The 19,016-nt window shown below is 34.3% G+C and overlaps 2 protein-coding genes across 4 annotated transcripts in view; one reads left to right on the top strand and one right to left on the bottom strand.

The window, feature by feature from the left end:
• miga2 (mitoguardin 2) overlaps nt 1-17,612 on the bottom strand; it is a 28,917-nt gene extending 11,305 nt beyond the window's left edge. Inside the window, 8 exon segments of the mRNA NM_001013557.2 lie at nt 77-183; nt 1,359-1,476; nt 3,601-3,722; nt 5,781-5,901; nt 6,407-6,522; nt 7,651-7,858; nt 13,839-14,050; nt 17,560-17,612. Coding sequence (NP_001013575.1) covers nt 77-183; nt 1,359-1,476; nt 3,601-3,722; nt 5,781-5,901; nt 6,407-6,522; nt 7,651-7,858; nt 13,839-13,934 — 888 coding nt within the window. The 5' untranslated portion in view covers nt 13,935-14,050; nt 17,560-17,612.
• Nucleotides 17,613-18,940: 1,328 nt separating this feature from the next.
• The window catches only part of st6galnac4 (ST6 (alpha-N-acetyl-neuraminyl-2,3-beta-galactosyl-1,3)-N-acetylgalactosaminide alpha-2,6-sialyltransferase 4), an 8,675-nt gene continuing 8,599 nt past the window's right edge, over nt 18,941-19,016 (top strand). For 2 of the 3 annotated variants that reach the window (XR_015519689.1, XR_015519688.1), the window contains exon 1: nt 18,941-18,967. The gene's annotated coding sequence lies outside the window, so the exon portion shown is untranslated. 3 annotated transcript variants of the gene reach the window in all.

The raw sequence follows: 19,016 nt of genomic DNA, 5'->3' as shown, positions 1-19,016 counted from the left end.
AAATATTATGTGCTGTCATCATGGCAAAGAAATGCAAGTAAGAATAAATGCAGGTTCAATGACACTGTTTTCTGACCTCAGCAGCAGAGAAAAACGAGTCGTCCGATGTGACCGTCGTGGCATCGTCATCCTGGATGGGGTGTGAACTTCCCAGAGTGGGCAAAATCAGCGTGCCTTCACTTTCTGTGTGGACAAATTACGCAAGGTCATATAAAAAACATAAACTAAATAAAATTAAATAAAATAAATAAATAAAAATTTAAATAAGTAAACAAAAATAAAATAATAACAATAAATAAATTATTAAAAATAATTAACTAAAAACTAAATAAATAAATAAATAAAAATATTAAATAAATACATAAATAAATAAAAACTAAATAAAGACATAAAAACGAATAAATACATTTAAAAAATAAAAAGTAATTAATTAAAAAATTAATAAATAAATACAAATAATAAATAAAAATAAATACATAAAAATACATTTAAAATGAATAAATAAAAATAAATAAATATAAATAAGTAAAAATAAATAAAAATTTAATGAAAAACATTAATAAAAATAAATATATAAAAATTAAATAAAAAAATTTAAAATATATATTAAAAATATTAAAATTTAAATAAAAATAAATAATAAACAAAATGTCTAAATATATATATATATATATATATATATATATATATAAATATATACATACACAAATATATATATATATATATATATATATATATATATATATATATATATATATATATATATATATATATATATATATATATATATATATATATATATATATATAAATTATAAAATAAAAAGGTATTTTCAGGATAACTTAGGATGATTTAAAATTAGACAAAACAACTGTTACATTCATAGTTTATGTTAGTTTATGTATTTGCTAACATGAACAAGCAATCAATATTTTTTAAATGCAAAACCCCCCCAAAAAACATGCATAATAACTAGTGCTGAGTAAAACTATATCATGATTGATCGCATACAAAATAAAAGTTTGTGTTGACAGTTTAAGTGTGTGTATGTTGTTTATTTAATATTTATACATAAATACATGCATATATTTGTGGAAAAAAAATTTTATATTTAGAATAAATTATACATGCATATGATACATTTTATATATTTATTTACATACGCTAGCAACAAACTTGTTTTGTATAGTTTTGTTTCCATGCATGTGTGTATTAAGTATTATGTGGTGGTGATACTCAACTATTTACCTCTAGGAGAGGCAGAAAAAAAGCCAATTTCCAAAAAAAAAAAAAAAAATGGAGTGTTCCTTTAAGAACCTGAAATGTGTTTGGTTAGCATGGATTTGTGTATATTTTACCCAGATCTGCAAGCAGACTGTCAGGTGGGATTGTGCTGCCGAAGTCCTCCTGCAGATGATAAGCTCTGTGCAGCAGAGTCTCCAGCTTCTCTGCAAACTGATGATTACGAACTTCAGGCTGGAAATCAATAAGCATCATTAGCCATGTTTACATCCACCTATTTATATGCGCATTTTGAAATGTTCCACAAAAATGTGACCACACAGCATGAAGTTCGCTGGATTGAGTCCCAGGTTGGTCAGTTGGCATTTCTGACTGGAGTTTGCATGTTCTCCCCGTGTTGGGGTGGGTTTCTTCCGGGTGCTCCGGATTCCCCCAGAGGCCAAACACATGCGCTATAGGTGAACTGGACTAACTAAAATGGCTGTAATGTACGAAAGTGAGTTGAGTACGAGTACTGGGCGGTTGGAAGGGCATCCATATCGTAAAAACATATGGCAGAATAGTTGATGGTCCATTTCACTGTGGCGACCATTGATAAATAAGAGACTAAGCCAAAGAAAAATAAACAAATAAATGATGATGATAATAATAATAATAAAGAAAATAAAACAGAAAGAAAAATCTGCAGAAACTACAATGGAAACTGATTTACTGAATAAATTCCAGCATGCAAATAAAAAAAAAAGTCGTGATTTAGACCTGATAACAAAAATAGGCATGATGGGATGTCATTTATGGACAAAGCAGTGTTTGAGAACACTGTAAAACATCTGGGGCCTCATGTATCAACGCTGCGTACGCACAAAAACTTTGCATACGCCAGGTTTCACGCTCATTATCGCTCACGTTTGAATTTACTAACGATGAAATGAACGTGGGAATGTGCGCAGCTCCACGCCAGCTTCATGGCTGGCGTACGCACATTTTTTGTGAGTGTGTGTTTTTTTCCATTGGCGACTCCTAGAGGTAGTTGTGTTAAATTGCACTCTACAAAGTGTCTTTGAGCTTTGCAATGGCAGCTGTATGAGACGGGTTCATCTAGCAGGTATGTAAGGTTTCCATACCATACAGTTGACCAGCCAAACATTAAAGCGCAATTTGCAGCGATCGCCGGTTTTCCCAATGTAATCGGAGCAATCTGCTGGACGCACATTGCTATAAAGACACTATCTGAAGATGAATTTGCATGCGTGAATCAGAAACATTTCCATTCAATAAATGTGCAAATAAAATATGATGCACAGACTTATTAATGATTCCTACTTGTCTCCCTCGTGATAGTTTTGCGGTCGTGCATGTTGCGCTCAGTTTCACGTTCATTCGGATGTACAAAGAATATGCGTGGGATTCAGCGTACGCAGTGTTTTACTACATCTGAATTTTTTCTGCGTACGCACATTTACAGCTTTGTGCGTAAGCAATGTTTTAGTATGAATTTCCACGCAAGTCTTCGTACATGAGGCCCCTGAAATGTTGTTTTGGTCTAAAATCCCTCAGCCAAAGTCTGTCATCACAATGGTTCAGTATTATGATCCCATGCGGCCCCAGCATTCAATGATTGGTTAGGAGAGGAGGGAGGAGCCAATCAGAACAGTCAAAAACTGCTAGGAAGGCCTTGATCACACCGAACGCTCTACATCAGTCCCATCTCTTTCATTCTCCAATCAAATGAAAGCAAAGGCAGGATTTTCTCTGAGGTGACAGCAGTGTTTGTGTTGTCAAGAGAATTTTCAGGATAGTGGAGAGACTAGTGGTCCTGGTTTAAAGTTATAACAATATCAACAGTGCACAATACGCAGCTGATTTAGTGGTTGCCAAGCAACATGAAAAGGGCGTTCTCTCATTAGGCACCGTTGCCTTGGACCATGCGCGAAGAATGGTCGCCCCCCTTCCCCTCTTCACAGATGACCTCCACTAATGCTGCGTTTTGCCTTCTGAACCGAAGCACGCTTATATCCTCAATGATGCGGCAGTTCAGTTTACAGGAAGAGAAGTGATCTCGCTCAGAGCTTCTCACACCTCCAAAAGCCACCCTTTTGTGTTCATTAAGGTGCAACTCATTTATTATATATACAAAAAAGGCCCGCAGTGGCTCTATTTTCTATCTGATATTCGCCACCAGTTGTGCCGATTTTGTTCTCTTTGGTTCACTGTATGGAAGCGCTGCTTTATTAGCAAATAGTTTATGCAGAATTACAGTTTTGCAGTTTTAAACATACTTCAGATCATAGGATTGAAGCACAGCTGGTGAGTTTTTATTTAGCTTTAGCTTCTATGGTGATGTTTCTGAAGACTCACCGAATGTCGCTCCACAAGCTCTGATCCCTGACTGTTGGAGGCCGAAGCACGAGAGTGAGACCTGTGCCTGATGTTCAGAGCCAGCTCCCACTTCCTCAAGGCTTCTTCAAACAGCTCCATACCTGGAGATGAAGATGAAGAAGAAAAAGGAGGAGGAGATGAAGACCACAAGGAAGAGGAAGAAGAAGGACAATGTAGAAGAAGACTAGCATCAGCATACACCCTTACTGGAGACTCTCATACTCTTCATGGCTGCTTTTACTTGATCAAAATCAATCAATTAATTAATTAATTAATGGTTCAGTATTATGATCCCATGCTGCCCCAGTGTTCACTGATTGGTTAGGAGAGGAGGGGACTCGTATCTGAGGGAGGAGCCAATCAGAACAGTCAATAAAAAAAATTTAATTAATTAATTATAATAATAATAATATTACTCTATGAATAATAATATAATGATAATGATATATATATAGGGAATGGTGGGTGATATTAACATGGCCCCCAAGGTCTCCCGATCTGAGCCCCTTAGACTTTTATCTTTAGGGTCATCTGAAGGCAATTGTCTATGTAGTTTCTGTAGTTTCAGGTAGTTTCAGGTGCATACATATATATACATACATATATATATACACATACATATATATATATATATATATATATATATATATATACATACATACATATATATATATATATATATATATATATATATATATATATATATATATATATATATATATATATATATATATATATATGTATGTATATATATATATATATATATATATATATATATATATGTATGTATGTATATATATATATATATATATATATATATATATATATATACATACATACATATATATATATATATATATATATACATACATACATATATATATATATATATATATATATATATACATACATATATATATATATATATATATATATATATATATATATATACATACATACATATATATATATATATACATACATATATATATATATATATATATATATATATATATATATATATATATATATATATATATATACATACATACATACATATATATATATATATATATATATATATATATATATATATATATATATATATATATATATATATATATATATATATATATATATATACACACACACACACACATATATATATATATATACATATATATATATATATATATATAGAGCTGTTATTGAATAATCACTAGGAACATTGACCGAAATTACCATGTGATATTTTTTTCATATAATATAACATCTTCATATAACATAATTTTCATATAACGTCTTATAATATTTTGTAATAGGCCTATTGTTTTGTTCATTTCTGCATTGACACCTCGAAAAGAGAAAGCATATATATAAACACATTTTGACACATTATTTAAACTATATGGCAAAAAATAGCTAATTAACCTCTTTTTTTTTGGTGCGACCAGTGACAATTTTGACAGGGCAAGTAAAAATCTGAATCACTGGCCTTAAAACCAATTGCTAGCATTGAACAGAATAAAGTTATGTCAAAACCAAGCACACCATTGTTTTTCTTGTGAAATTTTTAATGAGTTTGATGTGTCAAATGACCCTCCTGCTATTGGAAAAAAAAAAAAAGTTGGATCCAAGATGGCCGACTTCAAAATGGCCACCATGGTCACTACCCATCATGAAAAGTTTGCCCCCTCACATATACAAATGTGCCACAAACAGGACGTTAATATCATCAACCATTCCCATTTTATTAAGGTGTCTCCATATAAATGGCCCACCCTGCATAAAGGTGAAAAGGTGTAAACTATTAAGGTCTTTACTGGCACAATTGATCAACTTTCCTTAAAACAACAGAACAAAACAAAACGGTACTATAATGCATGACAAATGTTTAAATTGCTTTGTTTTGAATATACATTTAATAAAAGATTTAAGAAAATCAACCAAGTGTAATTTACAAAGTACAACGGTTTTAAAAGATAAATTTTTCAGCATCCCTTTCTTTCTTAGGATGCATTGATAAACACAAATGAACAGCATTTACTTCAAATCTATATAATTTGTCACAATTTTTTGGCACTTTAATTTTTACAAGTCATCCTTGTTAAATGAAAGTATGAATTTCCTTCAGTGTGATACAGTATGCACTACTTTACCCATGAGATAGAGGTTTTCAGCGTTGGCATCCTCTCCGACTGCTGGCTCTTCAGCCACAGGCTCCGCCTCCCATGCTGCCCCAGCATTCACTGATTGGTTAGGAGAGGAGGGGACTCGCATCTGAGGGAGGAGCCAATCAGAACAGTCAAAAACTGCTAGCTAGGCCTTGATCACACAGAACGCTCTACATCAGTCGCATCTTTTTCATTCTCCAATCAAATGAAAGCAAAGGCAGAATTTCCTCTAAGGTGACAGCAGTGTTTGTGTTGTAAAGAGACTTTTAAAGATAGTGGAGAGACCAGTGGTCCTTGTTTCAAGTTATAACTACATGTAACAATGGGGTGAGACAGTGGCTCAGTAGTTAGCACTGTGGTCTCACTGCAAGAAGGTTGCTGGTTCGAGCCCCGGCTGGGTCAGTGGGCATTTCTGTGTGGAGTTTGCATGTTCTGCCCGTGTTCGTGTAAGTTTCCCCCACAGTCCAAAAGCAAGTACTATAGGGGAATTGAATAAACTAAATTGGCCGTAGTGTATTACAAAACAGAAAAGCACGTTCAGTGTTATCGGCCACTTAGACTTTTCATAGTTTGGTTGACAGAAAAGCTGTAAGATTGTGTGGTTTACTTACAGAGGCGATGCTGTGTGAAGAACTCGAGTGTTTGCTTTGTGCGATTGATGAAACACCGCTGAGTGTGTCATTACTGCGCGTGCTGGGACTCATCATCTGACGAGCAGGAACCGGACCTGGAAACACAGAAAAGATATGTGTACAACATGTTACAGGTGACACGACAAACCATGAAGCACTGGGTTTCTCTTTTGTATTTTTTTTATTTAACATCTTATCAATTACAAATACAATAGCACAGGATCAAAATGAAATGGTAAAATGGTAAAAATACTAATATAAAATTAGAATAGATTTAAAAATGAAAATGGATCCCATATTTTATGAACAAATACGACAGTTGCAGTATAATCACTTTTTATTGGTTCATTTTATTTTCGTTGCTGCAAAACTGTATTTATGGTTAAAAAAGACACACGCAGACACACACACACACACACGCACACACGCACACACACACAGACATGCAAGCACACACATGCAGACGCATGCACACACAAACATGCAGATGCATGCACGCACTCAGACACACGCACGCACGCATGCAGACGCACACACACACAAACATGCAGATGCATGCACGCACTCAGACACACGCACGCATGCAGACGCACGCACACACAAGCATGCAGATTCATGCACGCACTCAGACACACGCACGCATGCAGACGCACGCACACACAAGCATGCAGATTCATGCACGCACTCAGACACACGCACGCATGCAGACGCACGCACACACAAGCATGCAAATGGATGCACGCACACAGGCATGTACCCACTCAGACACACGCACACACGCAGACATAAGCATGCATACACGCACGCATGCAGATGCACGCTCACAGACGCAACCACGCACGGACGCAGTACGAGTTTGTTTGTTTATTTGTTTATTTATTGCCAGATCAGCAACTTATGGCTATTTCATAGCAAGAATAACAGATAAACATATTACATACGAAATCATAAGTCCAAGGCACTAAAAAAGCACATGGAAAAAAATTGAAGTCTTTATTAACATGGCTATTATTTAAAAACAGCACTATTGTGCACTGCACCCATGCGTTTTGGCAAAACTTGCCTTCATCAGGGTGACAATCCCCCTATCCAAAGAGCACCGACACATTAACTATCCCTGAAATAATTTTTTGCTTGATTTTGATTTTAATATTACGTAATACTTGAGTGTGAGTTTTGTAGTCACTGTCCCTTTAGGCAGTGTATAATGTGACTCCGCTCACCTCTCTTGAGCGAGGCCGGTCGGCTGGATCTCAGCAGCTGTTCTGGGATCCCCACAGGTTTCTGTGCTTCTTTACCAAGGGTCTGCTTCCTCTTCCGGCCGCGTCTCTTCAGCTGATGAGCCGTCAGAGCCAGAGCCACGCTGCCCAGCGCTGTGGCAAACAGCACCTTCTTCAGACTGGGACTCAACTTCAGCTGAGAGAAGATAGACTGAGAAACAGAGAGAGAGAGATTTGTTTGTCTGCTTGTGTTTGATGTACGAATGAAATCAAGACTAGCCATATTGATTTAATTAGCTCACATTGCTAGTTTTGAGGTGAACAACTCATCTGTGCATGCCATTAGGGAAAAAAAAGGTTTGTAGTCTTGTAGTCTTTATATATATATATATATATATATATATATATATATATATATATATATATATATATATATATATACATATATATATATACATACATAATTATTTTTTAGGGGTTTTCACCTTTATTGATAGGACAGTCGAGATATAGAGACAGGAAAGTGTGATGAGCAGAGATAGGGGAAGGATCAGCAAAGGACCTCGAGACAGGAATCGAACTCGGGTCGCTGCGAGCACCTCAGTGCTATGTGTCGACGCACTAACCACTAGGCTACTGGCGCAGACAGTCTTGTAGTTTTTAAATGAAATCTGAAAATGCACTACCAGTTTGTTTTTAGTTTAATTCTCAGATGAGGTCTGTCTAAGGTATTGAGTGTGGCTAACAAACTTCACTATGCCCCCTCCAGTTATCAGTTTTGACAGTAATGGTGAGCAGGAGGAGTCTGTCATAGATATATACACTAGATATCGCATAGGGACCCTGAGCATGCGTCAATACCGCCGCCACATTGGTACAGTGCTCCCAGGATAAATGTCATTCAACCGCACTAGTCAAGACAGTGTTATTACGTGAAGATGCGGGACTTTAGCGCCGTCTACGGATGTAGTAAAGAGCAAACAAAGAAAACAAAGCACAAAAGCCGAACATTTCATAGGTAATATTAAGTTTTTTTGTGTTTTTGTATGTCATGAACTTTTGTGCTACACAGGTAACGTTATTGATGATAACAGTCACTTACTGCATTCACCATAAGGCAAACCAGCTCCAACTCGCACTAAACACTCGGCTTATGCTAGTTTTGTTGAATAAAATCAGCAAACAATGCAAAAGAAATATGACAACGAGATGCTGCGCTGCCAGAAACTTGTATTATTGTCGGGTAGTGAAAGAGTCGTTCATAACGGAGATTCATTCACAAACGAATCGCTCCCTCCGTCAGTATGAGAAGTGAAAGCAGGAGAGGAGCTGTGTTTCAGGACATGATTAGATCAAATTTAACAGGGAGGGTGGATAGTACATTTCCGAACACACAAACACAAGCTTTTTGTCAGGAATGCCCGTGCGGTCACTGATCCATCAATGTAGAAAAGTGATGTAAAATTATAATTTTCGTAATTAGAAAAAAAAATTGCATATTAACATCCAGGAAAACTCCCGATCATAGATATATGTGTATATGTGTATATCTCTGGCTTTGGATGGCCACAGTCCTCCACTGTACCTTGGTCCCGCATTCATTTCAAAGGAGCGCTACCCTGTACCAAGATGGCGGCGCTATTGACGCATTCCATCCAATAGACCAGGGCTTCCCAAACTTTTCAGCCTGCGACCCCCAATATGACGATGCCAGTGACTCGCGACCCCCAATATCCTGGTTATGAAAACAGAAACCTTGCATGCAATGTCACACATATACCAATACACCCAGGTATATTCTTTGTTTAATGTCAGTGCTGTAAATGGGCCAGATACTTTAACCTGGTGTTATAAAATCAATCTGCTGCATCTGACGCTATTGCTGTGTCTTTAATATAATGTATTTACCACTGGGGTCGCAATCCAATAGAACTAGTAACTATAAGCTACTATAGTAACTATATAGTAATTATAAACGACTATATTTTTTCTCTTCTGTAGGTTATTGATAAAATATGGTCATTCTTATATGACTTAATAATAATAAATAGATTTTTTTAAATCACCAGGCGACCCCCCTTCATTGTCCCGCGACCCCTCGAGGGGTCCCGACCCCCACTTTGAGAACCCCTGCAATAGACAACAATAGGCCAGGCGACATCTAGTGTATATATATATGGGAGTCTGTAAGGTTGTAATAACTCTCCACACCCTTTTCCTGAACTTTCTGAATGAAGCGCCTACTTTACTACATCCAATCACCTTGCAGCAGAAAAAACAAGCCACACCCACTGTTCTCATTAAATATTCTTTTTCTCTAGGAACTGCATCACAACACGAGAAAAAAATTAAAATAAATGAATTAATTAAGTCACAGCTTCAGGTTCATGTTCACGTCAACTCCCCTGTTCTGTCAGTATTCTGTATGCACCATCGGCCCTTTAAATTAAAATTTAGCCGCCTTCACTTAACCTCTAAAATAAAGCAGCTAAATGTAATTTCAATCCTCAAATCAATTCTGCATGAGGAAACAAACTCTGTGAACTTCTAGGTTTCCTCCATCAGTGTGCAGTATTTTATCAATGTTTAATTAGTGGGCAACACATGTGTTTGACTAAAGTAAAGTGTGTATTTTCGGATGCTAAATGTACCTGCATAAGTGTAAAAGGTTTAGCAAGACATAATTCATAAAAATGAAAGCAGCAGATTTATAATTGTGTGTGCATGTGCCAGTAGATTTGTAGTGTAAGTATAGTTCTATAGTTGGTGGGCCAAAATTGATAGGCCTGTCACTATATCTATTTTTTGTTGCATGATATATTGCACCAAAATATATTGTGATAAACAATATTATTGATACTTTTTGACTATTTATGCTACTTATTATATAATGACAATATAATATCATCACAATGCAAGTACACTCTTCCAAGAACACAACATATTTTATTCTTAAGAATATTTAATTGAATTATAGTCATTTTAACAGTTTAATAATGAGGCATTGCAATCAGAATGTGGTAAAGCAGATCCTAAATAATTAATAATAAATGTTAACAAGATAAAAAGTATTTCTCAGTGATGGTAGCTGGAAGTGCGTAAAACATGTGCTGGATAAGTTGGTGGTTCATTCCGCTGTGGCGACCCCTGATTAATAAAGGGACTAAGCTGAAAAGAAAATGAATGAATGAATGAATGAATGAAGATAAAAAGTAACAGAGGCTTTACACTAATACTATAGTGTTTTTTAACCATACTGATACTGACACCTCCAGTAGAGAAAGACGTTGCGAAATCAGCAAAAAAATTAGCTTTTATGTATGGGTGATATATATTGCATCACTTTAAATGATTAAAGGTAACGTCCATGTGTTGTGCGATAAGTCCATATACTGATTATTGTGATCTAATAATTGACCCAAAGTACAACAACCAAACAACAATGGAAATCATTATACCTCGCTAAAAATAACGAAAATCTGAACTTTAATCCATGGGATTTTGGCAGTGAATGATTCTGCAATCAGGTCCCCAATTGTAAATTTTATACAAGTTTCTTTTACCAACATTAGGATTTCATGAATTTTATTTATTTATTTATTTTTTGTATCTAGATTCCTTCTCTTTGCCATTTGTTTTTAATGTATGAACAAGTTGCAGACTTTTAATCCAAAGGACATTCTGGGTGAAACAGATATAAAGGCTAAAATAGCCATCACTTTTGTGCAGTTTTACTTTGCATTTTTTATCAAAAGCTTCATAAACCAGCTTTAATTGCATTCTTACGCAGATTAATCTAAAATCTGTTTAATCCCTAAGTTTCCAAGCAATCTAAGTTAGTTGTGTCACAATTATAGCTATTCATTCATTCATTTACTTTACGGCTTTAAGTCCCTTTATTCATCAGGGGTCGCCACAGCAGAATGAACCGGCAACTATTCCAGCATATGTTTTACACAGCGGATGCTCTTCCAACCGCATCTCAGTACTGGGAAACACACTCAGTCACTCTCTCTCTCTCTCTCACACACACACACGCACGCACGCGCACACACACGCGCACACACACACACACACAGACACAGACACACGCAGACACACGCAGACACACGCAGACACACGCACGCGTGTGTGTGTGTTTGGACTGTGGGGGAAACCGGAGCACCTAGAAGGAAACCACACCAACACGGAGAGAACATGAACATGCAGACTCCACACAGAACTGACCCTGTCGGCACTCAAACCAGTGACCTTCTTGCTGTGAGGTGACAGTGCTAACCACTGAGCCACCGTGCCAGTGACCCCCAGTGACATTAATTGTACAAGAAGTGCAAGGAAGGAGGAGCTAGAGCTCAAGCTCCCCCTTGCTGGAGCTCAGCTCTGCCTAAGTGGCTCTGCAGTGAGTACTAGTTGGTTTCTTCTGGGTGCTCCAGTTACCCCCACAGTCCATACACATGCGCTCTTGGTGAATAGGCTAAACTAAATGATGTAAAAACGTAGTGTATGTGTGAGAGTGTGTGTGTATATGGGTGTTTCCCAGTACTGGGTTGCAGCTGGAAACCATATGCTGAATAATTTGGCGGTTCATTCCGCTGTGGCGACCCCTGATGAATAAAGAGACTAAGCCGAAGGAAAATGAATGAGTAATTTTATTTTAATTTGGCTTAATTTTAATGTATTCTTTTTTCATTTTCATAGTTTAATTTTATTTCAGCTGCATAAAAGCATGATATAATTGCTTATAATACAAATTATGGAATGTAAAATATTAAGATAATGGAAATAAGTGAAAGTGAAAATTTGAAATCTGCTGTACCGAATATATACATGTGTGTGTGTATATACATATATACATATATATATACATACACAGAGAGAGAGAGAGATTTATTAACCTCTAAAATGAAAAAATAATAATGATTATTATTAAACTATAACAATTGTTTTTCAAAAACCCTGAAAATATTAAAAGCAATCTAAAATATTACCAAAAACAGTGCAACAGTACAGGAAAAAATGCTAAAATAGTAAGGATAAATATAAAACTGTGTAAGGTGAATCATTTTCCAATTTTTATAACAAATATGACAGTTGCAGTAGAATCACTGTTTTTTGCTTAATTTAATGTAGTTTTGCTAATCACCTCAAAATGTCTTTCTGGTCAAACAGGTAGTCAGATAATGCGTTTAAAAAAAGTAGAAGTAAAATATTTGTTGATGGTGATGTTTACTTAGCAAACAGCATAATGAATGATAAACAGAGAAGCTTTCACTTTAATGACAGCTGACAGTTTAAAGTCCAAGAACAATATTACAGCGGCTACTTTAAGTCAGAATTATTAGACCCCGCAGAATATTTCTTTCCCCCAATTTGAGTTTTACTAAAAGAAGATATTTTTCTTCATGCTAGTATTCAGCTTAAAGTGACATTTAAAGGCTTAACTAGGTTAATTAGGCTAAAGTTAGGGTAATTACGCAAGTCATTTTATGACAGTGGTATCGCCCATAGTATTTGCGTGTGAATGTGAGAGTGTATGAGTGTTTCCCAGTACTGGGTTGCAGCTGGAAGGGCATCCACAGTGTGAACCATATGCTGGATAATTTGGCGATTCATTCCACTGATGAATAAAGGGACAAAGCTGAAGGAAAATAAACAAATGAATGATTACTTCGATTTTAATTTGGCCTAATTTCAATTTATTCTCATTTTATTTTCATAGTTTAATTTTATTTCAGCTGCAAAAAATATGATATAATTGGTTATGATACAAATTATGGACTTTAAAAAGATTAAAATAATGGAAATAAATTTCCCAGAGATGGGTTGCGGCGGGAAGGGCATCTGCTGCGTAAAAACTTGCTGGATAAGTTGGCGGTTCATTCCGCTGTGGCGACCCCGGATTAATAAAGGAACTAAGACGACAAGAAAATGAATGAATGAATGAATGAATAATGGAAATAAAATAAAGACAAAAACTAAATAAACTAAAAAAGGAATTGAAATTTTGAAATCTGCTGTGCCAAATATATATTGCTTAAGGGGGCTAATAATATTGACCTTAAAATAGTTTTTAAAAAAATGAAAAACTGCTTTTATTCTACATCATATTAATTCTACATCATATTAAACATCATTTAGGAAATATTTGAAAAAGAAAAAAAAACTTTGCTTATGTGTGTGTGCGTATTTACCTGCCCAAAGGTGGAATAGAGAAACACAGGTATCTCAGCCACAGTCATGGCCAAGGCCTGCATGATGGACACGCCCTCTGCACTTCTGAATGACATGTCAGCTCCGCCCCTCCGTCACATCCGAGACGCTGCAGACAGCTCTGAGCAGCAGAATCAGGATCTCAGCAGACAAACGTTCATCCAGAAACTCCAGCAGAGCTCATCTTCATCGCCTTGGAGAGCAGAACACATTTCACACTGTTTTAATGGTCTGGGTTAATTGCTTTCCCTAAATAAACACACACCGAGACACACTGTTTATATAAAACATGGCGCAATCATGATGACAAAAATTTCAGACGGTATTTACATAAAACAATACAATTTTATTTGATGTATGATTAGGTGTCTCTGTGTAAGTTCTGTTAAATGAAGCATGAGTGATAACACTGAAAGACTTCTATAAAAAAGAAAGTATATTTAGCACATTTAAAATCTTATTTTTCATATTTATTATATGAAACATTAATACCTATACGTTTTATTATTAATTGTATGTGTACTATTAAATATATATATATGTATGTATGTATATATATATATATGTCGCCTCACAGCAAGAAGGTCGCTGGTTCGAACCTCGGCTCAGTTGGTGTTTCTGTGTGGAGTTTGTATGTTCTCCCTGCCTTCGCGTGGGTTTCCTCCGGGTACTCCGGTTTCCCCCACAGTTCAAAGACATGCATTACCGGTGAATTGGGTAGGCTAAATTGTCCGTAGTATATGAGTGTGTGACTGAATGTTTGTGTGGATGTTTCCCAGAGCACTTGCTGGATAAGGCGACCCCGGATTAATAAAGGGACTAAGCCATCAAGAAAATGAAAAATGAATGAATGAATATATATATATATATATATATATATATATATATATATATATATATATATATATATATATATATATATATTAGGGGTGTCACGATTTCGATTTTTAATCGAAATCGATCGAAATTTATGCTCAATTTCGATTATCGAATCAAAAAATATAATCGTCAATGCTGCCACGCCCCCATGTCACGTCAGCTTGGCTTGCCAAGCGGGAAAAAACAGGCTTGTTAAACTGCAGAAGCAGGAGACCCGTCGACAGAACTTAAACCCTCTCCTCTTTCAATGAAGTCGCCGGTGTGTAAGCATTTTGGATTTCCAGTGAGTTGTTGACAACGTTCGTGTTGTCGACAAAAAAACACAGTTTTGCAAGCTCTGCTATGTACGCATTACGTACGGTTCGTCCGATAGACAACACCGGCATCGCGATCCTCCGCCCGCCCCCGTTGCAAATCCGCTCGCGAAAAGTACACACTCAGGCCCTGTTTACACTGTCTTTGTTTTTAAATGGCATTTTAGAACGACAACGATTTGATATCCACAGTGGCGTGTAGCATTTCTGAGCAGCCCTCCTTCCTCTCTACCTCTGTAAATGCACATCACGTGACCACACAGACGCACACACAGCCATGCGCTCGAGACAGCAGGTCCAGGCAGTCAGAGGACTGCTTCAATATTTCACTCACTTGTACTTAGTCATTTTAGCAAACACCTGAGATACTGTTGGCTGGTTCCTGTTGGTTGTGCGTCTTTTTTTACCGACGCCATTATAACGACACAGATCACTGCCTATTCACGAGTCCCGCAGAAAAAGTGATTGACAGGTGGTAATTATGTGTGTATCTTGCCTTTATTCATTTACTGTATGATTTGTTTATGGGTAAAACAAAGACCATGCAGGTCAGGTAGTTTAAACGGTAGGCTACAAATAATTAATTGGTCATTAATTAATTAATTATTCATAATCGAAAATCGAATCGAATTGTGACTTTAAAATCGAAAATGTAATCAAATCGAGGATTTGGAGGATCGTGACACCCTTACTATCTATCTATCTATCTATCTATCTATCTATCTATATATATATATATGAATTTCGGTTTCGATTTCCACATTAAAATGACTTAAAGCATGTACTGTCATGTAACTTTTACAGCACAGGATGCGCTTGATTCATTGATGTACATTTAAATCATTCATGTGTTTAAAAGTGCGAAAGAGCACATGCTGTTGTGTGTGTGCACGCTCAGCGTCAGAGATGAGCAGAGCACACACATCTAAAGTCATCTTAATGTTAGAGCATTAATGGTCAAATACATGCAAATTTTTGTCAAAACGCAGTGTTTAATGATTATTCATATCAACCCCCATTTGTGTAATAAACAAACGAGTTTAAAGAATAAAAAAACATGTGAAGATGAAACCATTAATCAGAGCGGCACTGCTCTTAAAGTGACAGCGCACAATACTCCTGCAGCCGACTGTTTATCATTAATCAAACAACAAAAGATGAAAATCCCTCACTGCTCTTGACTGAAGGACTTTTAAGGTTCTTACAGTGAAGATGCTTAAATCACAGTTTGTTTCATATTTATATTCAATTGTATTTATTTCCAATTCCTTTTTTACAAGGAGGAAAATAACCGTATATAAACAGTTGAAGTCAGAATTATTAGCCCTCCTGAATTATTAGCGACCCTTTTCCTTAATTTCTGTTTAATGGAAAGAGATTTTTTCAACACATTTCTAAACATGATAGATTTAATAACTCATCTTCAATAACTGATTTATTTTATCTTTGCTATGATGACAGCACATAATATTTGACTAGATATTTTTCAAGACACTAGTATTCAGATTAAAGTCTGATTCAAATGCTTAATTAGGGTAATTAGGCAAGTCATTGTATGACAGTAGTTTCTTCTGCAGACAATCTAAATATTGCTTAAGGGAGCTAATAATATTGACCTTAAAAATGTTTTTAAATATTTAAAACTGCTTTTATTCTAGCCAAAATAAAACAAACCAGACTTTTTCTAGAAGAAAAACATTAGAGGAAATACTGTGAAAAAAAATTCCTTGTTCTGTTAAACATCATTTGGGAAATATTTATAAAAAAAAAAATAAAAAAAATCACAGGACTTCGAAAAATTTTGACTTCAACTGATAATCGTTTTAAATAATCATAATACAATTATGACCAAAATAATCGTGAATATGATTTTCCCATAGTCTAGCAGCCCTTTATATATATATAAATATATATATATATATATATATATATATATATATATATATATATATATATATATATAATTATAATTATATATATTACATAATATTATATATAAATATAATAAATTATATATATATATATATATATATATATATATATATATATATATATATATATATATATATATATAAATAAACCTTATGCAAGCTTTGTCTTTCTTTTGAAATATTAATAACGGAGATATTATCATAATTTCGGGAAATATAGTTTATGATAAGACCTGAACATAAGCCACTCCATCATACATGTACATCAGAAGTCACTAGCAATACAGTAACTGCTTAATTCACTACGCTAATTCATTGTTATTTGTAGATTTTACTATTATGCTAACATAATAAACTTTCACTCGTGAATAAACAGTCTCTGTATGAGAGCTTGTCCTTAAACAGCAGCAACACATTAGCTTAGCTCAACACACATACACACACACCAGCCCATGTAGGACACTTTCCAGTCATATAAACATCCACATGGTCTTAAAATGAAGAGAAGTTTAAACACACAGATGCTGCTTTACATGCGGTATTAAATGTTAAACATATAAAAAGCAGCGCACACTCACTTTCTCCTGGTTTGGAAGGACATCTTCATTCCGCATTGCACACACTAACCTGTGATTTCCTGGTAGGCGGGGCAGAATTTTGAGTGACAGCGGAATTAACGTATTAGGCTTTAAGGTGTTCAGTGGTAACCAATCGGGTAAAAGGAGGGAGAGACGTAACGTATAGATTATCCAATGGCATCAGCAGTCACGGCGCGACACTTGCCTCTTCATAAAATTATGTCTGACTGATTTTTAATAATAATAATAATAATAATAATAATAATAATAATATGACAAACACGACTTGGATTAAAGTTATCCAGATAAATTTATTGATTAAAGGTGTTTGGGTGATTTGAGTTTTTTAACAACTATTTAATTTTATTATAACTAATAATTATTTTTTATATTGTATATTGATTTATTTTCAACTTCGGAAGAGTAAAGAAGGCATTATTTGGTGGATAACCGGTCTAAACCCTGACTTTTAATCCCAACAAATGAAAACATTTGTACACAAATGAAAGGCAATAGTTTAATTTTAAATTAGTAAGAAATTAAACTTTTATAGAAAACATTTTTTACGCATATTAAACCCCAAAATACGGTATAATAATCTATAATATTTTTAAATATATAAACATATATATAGTATCGTAAAATATATAAGTATAATAATTATTGACATAATGATTATTATTGCTTTATTTTAGCCGGTTTCAAATTGGCGACAAAATAAGGTATTAGTTTATCTGTATAATTCTAAAATGTGTGATATTTAATTTAGTACACCTTTATATAATAATAATAATAATAATAATAATAATAATAATCGTAATAATAATAATAATAATATTAATAATAATATACTTTTATTACAGTATGAATAATTTCCTTTCCATGTTAATATAATAATAATAATAATAATAATAACAACAACAACAACAACAACAATAATAACACTTTTATTACAATGTAAATAATTTCCTTTCCATGTTAATATAATAATAAAAATAATAATAATAATAATAATAATAATAATAATGCTAATAATAATAATAATAATAATAATAATAATAATAATACTTTTTTACAGTACAAATAATTTCCTTACCATGTCAATATAATAATAATAATAATAATACTTTTATTAAAGTATAAATAATTTCTTTCCATGTTAATATAATAATAATAATAATAACAATAATACTTTTATTACAGTATAAATAATTTCCTATTAAATATATAAATAATATTATTTTATTATTTTATTATTATTATTATTATTATTATTATTATTATTATTATTATTATTATTATTATTATTATTATTATTATTTCCATTCAGAATTACACTCAGAAGCGGAACGAAAGTACTTCCGCGTTTCCTTGTCGGAACGTAAATATCATCGTGCCAATGAAAAATGTGAGAAGGCTAATCTTATAGCTAATTATGTGTTTATCTGCAGTCTTTA

Source organism: Danio rerio, chromosome 21 (assembly GCF_052040795.2).
Source record: "Danio rerio strain M-AB ecotype USA chromosome 21, GRCz13ab, whole genome shotgun sequence".
NCBI lineage: Eukaryota > Metazoa > Chordata > Actinopteri > Cypriniformes > Danionidae > Danio > Danio rerio.
The sequence above is the reverse complement of the archived record's forward strand: the minus strand, read 5'-3'. Positions and strand labels throughout refer to the sequence as shown.